Source organism: Melanaphis sacchari, unplaced genomic scaffold (assembly GCF_002803265.2).
Source record: "Melanaphis sacchari strain LSU unplaced genomic scaffold, SCAv2.0 Contig291_pilon_pilon, whole genome shotgun sequence".
Taxonomy (NCBI): domain Eukaryota; kingdom Metazoa; phylum Arthropoda; class Insecta; order Hemiptera; family Aphididae; genus Melanaphis; species Melanaphis sacchari.
In genome coordinates, this window is record NW_020271164.1 from 96,846 (window position 1) to 99,861 (window position 3,016).

A 3,016-nucleotide genomic window follows, 5' to 3' on the forward strand; every position below is an offset into this window, starting at 1 on the left:
CAAATATGCAAAATATGCAGTAATAACCTTTAAATATGCAGAAATATGCAAAAAGATTTACCCATTAGTTTCAAATTATGATGATCTGTGGAGATAATCATCAAAATCCAAAAATATTAAAGGAAAAATATGTACTGTATAGAATCCGCGCCTAATTATAATAGTCAATAATAGGCAGTTGCTCACTAATTTGAATGGCGTATGTTATAGAAGTATTCAGTCGGTCAGTGATGGAATGTCGTCTATGATTGTCGATTGCACAATAATTATAATACTTATTTATTAATAATATTTATAATGTCAGTAATCCATGAACAACACTTGGTGGCGTTCATAATCGGCGCATAATCATTCTCATTTCTCAGAAGCGTCTGTCGTCGCCGATAACGGCGGTGCTCCTTTCGCCCAAAAATGACCTTCCTCTTTTTGCCCACGTCCTCTTTTCGACCAAAAATGAAAAAACAGTTTCCTCTTTTCGCCTAAAAATAATTGTATTTTTTTTGCCCACGGTTTCACGTTTTAAATTTTGGAAACCACTGTCTCAAAATTAATAATTTTAAAAAAATCATATAATAATCAAATAAAAAAATAGAAAAATATATAATTATTAATAATAATTAACAATAATTTAAGAAAAATCATATAATAATCAAATAAAAAATAGAAAAATATATAATTATTAATAATAATTATCAATAATTTAAAAAAAAATTATATAATAATAAAATAGATGAAATAGAAAAATATATAATTATTAATAGGTAATAATTAACATTACTTATGTAGGTAATACGTACGACATATTTACATAATTTATGTACAGATTTTTTATTGATATATATTATATTTAGATACTTATATCTTTATTTACACAATAATAAAATAAATGATATAATAATAAATAGTGATCACTAGTTCGTTAATATAAGATAATATTTTAGGTATTGTCATTTTTTTTTTATGACGTCGTTAAAAAAAGTTATTTGTGGATTTAATTTGTATTTACATTTTTTGTATAATTGAATGCCATTGATTTAATGAACTCATATCGACTTAACTCTCCTCTATTGTACTTTTCTATTGTTTCTTCGTTTTTTAATTGGCGTTCTCTTACTTGTCTATCTTTAGGAAAGTGTTGTAAGTGGATACTATTTAATTTAATATAAACATCAGTTTGGATTTCTTGTACCACAGCCAACCACATATGAATTGGTGGAGAATTACTATAAAAACTTTTGTTAAAAAATGAGTGAAAGGACTCGCATACATTTGTTGTTCTGATTAACTGATGATTCAGCTGCCCAAAGCTTTGGTGGGAACATACTTTCGTCGGATATATAGTTATCAGTTAAATAATCACAGAACTTTTGTAATTTTTCATTTTCAGGGCAGTCACTCATTAAATCTTCTACAAAACAATCACCTACTTCTTCAGGATTTAAAAATAGTAAACCAAACGTGTAGTGTATCCACTTACCGACATCTGAAGACTGGTCTTTATAGTGTGTAGCCAAACCAAATTGTTGCACATTTCTCCACCATGATTGGGTTAAATGAAACCTACATCCAATTATTTCCGTATTTGGCCAAACAATTTTTATTGCTTTATGTATCGCATATTCAAAATCAACCACACATTTTAACGGTGATAAACGTAATCCAAGACTATAACATTTTTCGGTGATTTTTTTAAACACAAATGCATATGTATGTTCCGATTTATCAACTATTAGGCAAAAAACTAATGGTACATAATGGCCATTTTTATATCCATGAATAGTGAACATTTGTTCAAAAAATCTTGCAGAATATTTAAACGTGCCATCGACGTATACGTTTTCAACATTGCTCAAGAAATGTAAATTTTTTTCACAGGAAAATATTATAACATTTTTATTTTCATCGTTATTCAATACAAAATGTTCACCTCTCGTAGTGTTTATTTCAGTTGCGTTAATATACTGATGAACTTCATTTATATCAGTAGGGTTAGGAGGGAGGACTTTTGCACGAGATTTATACATATTGTTCCTTAACCTTTTTATATCAACTACGTTTAAATATGATGATGCGTCGTTTTGAGCAAATTCTTTTAATATTAATTTTTTCGGTCTTGTGTGGAGATCTTCTAAAGATTTTCGTTTACATGCTGTGTTTATTATTTGGCGATTAATATTCGATTTATCATATTCATTATGATTGTGTTCTCCGACTGCTGAAATAAAAGCATCATTTTTATCTGTATATAACTTTGCATCACACGTTCTTGTTACACATCTCCAACGGGTAGAGTTGTCTTTTTTATTAGTCGATCCAAAATTGTACTTAAAATTATTATAAAGAACCATACGAGCACCTCTTTTACTTTCTGAAAATTCCATTTTTATAAAATTTAGTTACTATAATCACGAGAAAAATCACAATCACACTATTCGGCACAAAAGTGAACGACATACTAAAATTAAAGCTGTTATGATTGTTACATATCGATATCCAATTTGTTAAATTATATTATATATATATAAATATATTATGTTATATCAAATATATTTGTAATCTAGATATTGTTATCGGCCTGGCCGGTCTAGTGCACCGAAGGGTTTTTGATTGTTATTAATATAGTCAGTCGAGAAAGTGTATAAAGGTGCCGACTTCTCTATCGAAATATAATAAATATTAAAACACTTTAATAAATGTTATAATTACTTATAAGTCATAATTAATATGAATATTTGTATTATTTTACAACAACAAAACAAACTATTTATTTAAGTTATAACCTGATCAAATTACTTATAAGTTATTTTACATCGATGACACTATTTTAAATACTTATACACTTCTTAAATTATTGTTAATTATTATTAATAATTATATATTTTTCTATTTTTTTATTTGATTATTATATGATTTTTTTAAAATTATTAATTTTGAGACAGTGGTTTCCAAAATTTAAAACGTGAAACCGTGGGCAAAAAGAATACAATTATTTTTAGGCGAAAAGAGGAAACTGTTT

The 3,016-nt window shown here is 27.0% G+C and overlaps 1 protein-coding gene across 1 annotated transcript; it reads right to left on the minus strand.

Annotated features, from left to right (window-relative positions):
* Positions 1-1,238: 1,238 nt before the first annotated feature.
* Positions 1,239-1,787, minus strand: LOC112595690. The gene has a single exon (XM_025340987.1). It carries the CDS (start codon positions 1,785-1,787, stop codon positions 1,239-1,241), a length of 549 nt encoding a protein of 182 aa, XP_025196772.1.
* Between the last annotated feature and the right edge of the window lie 1,229 nt (positions 1,788-3,016).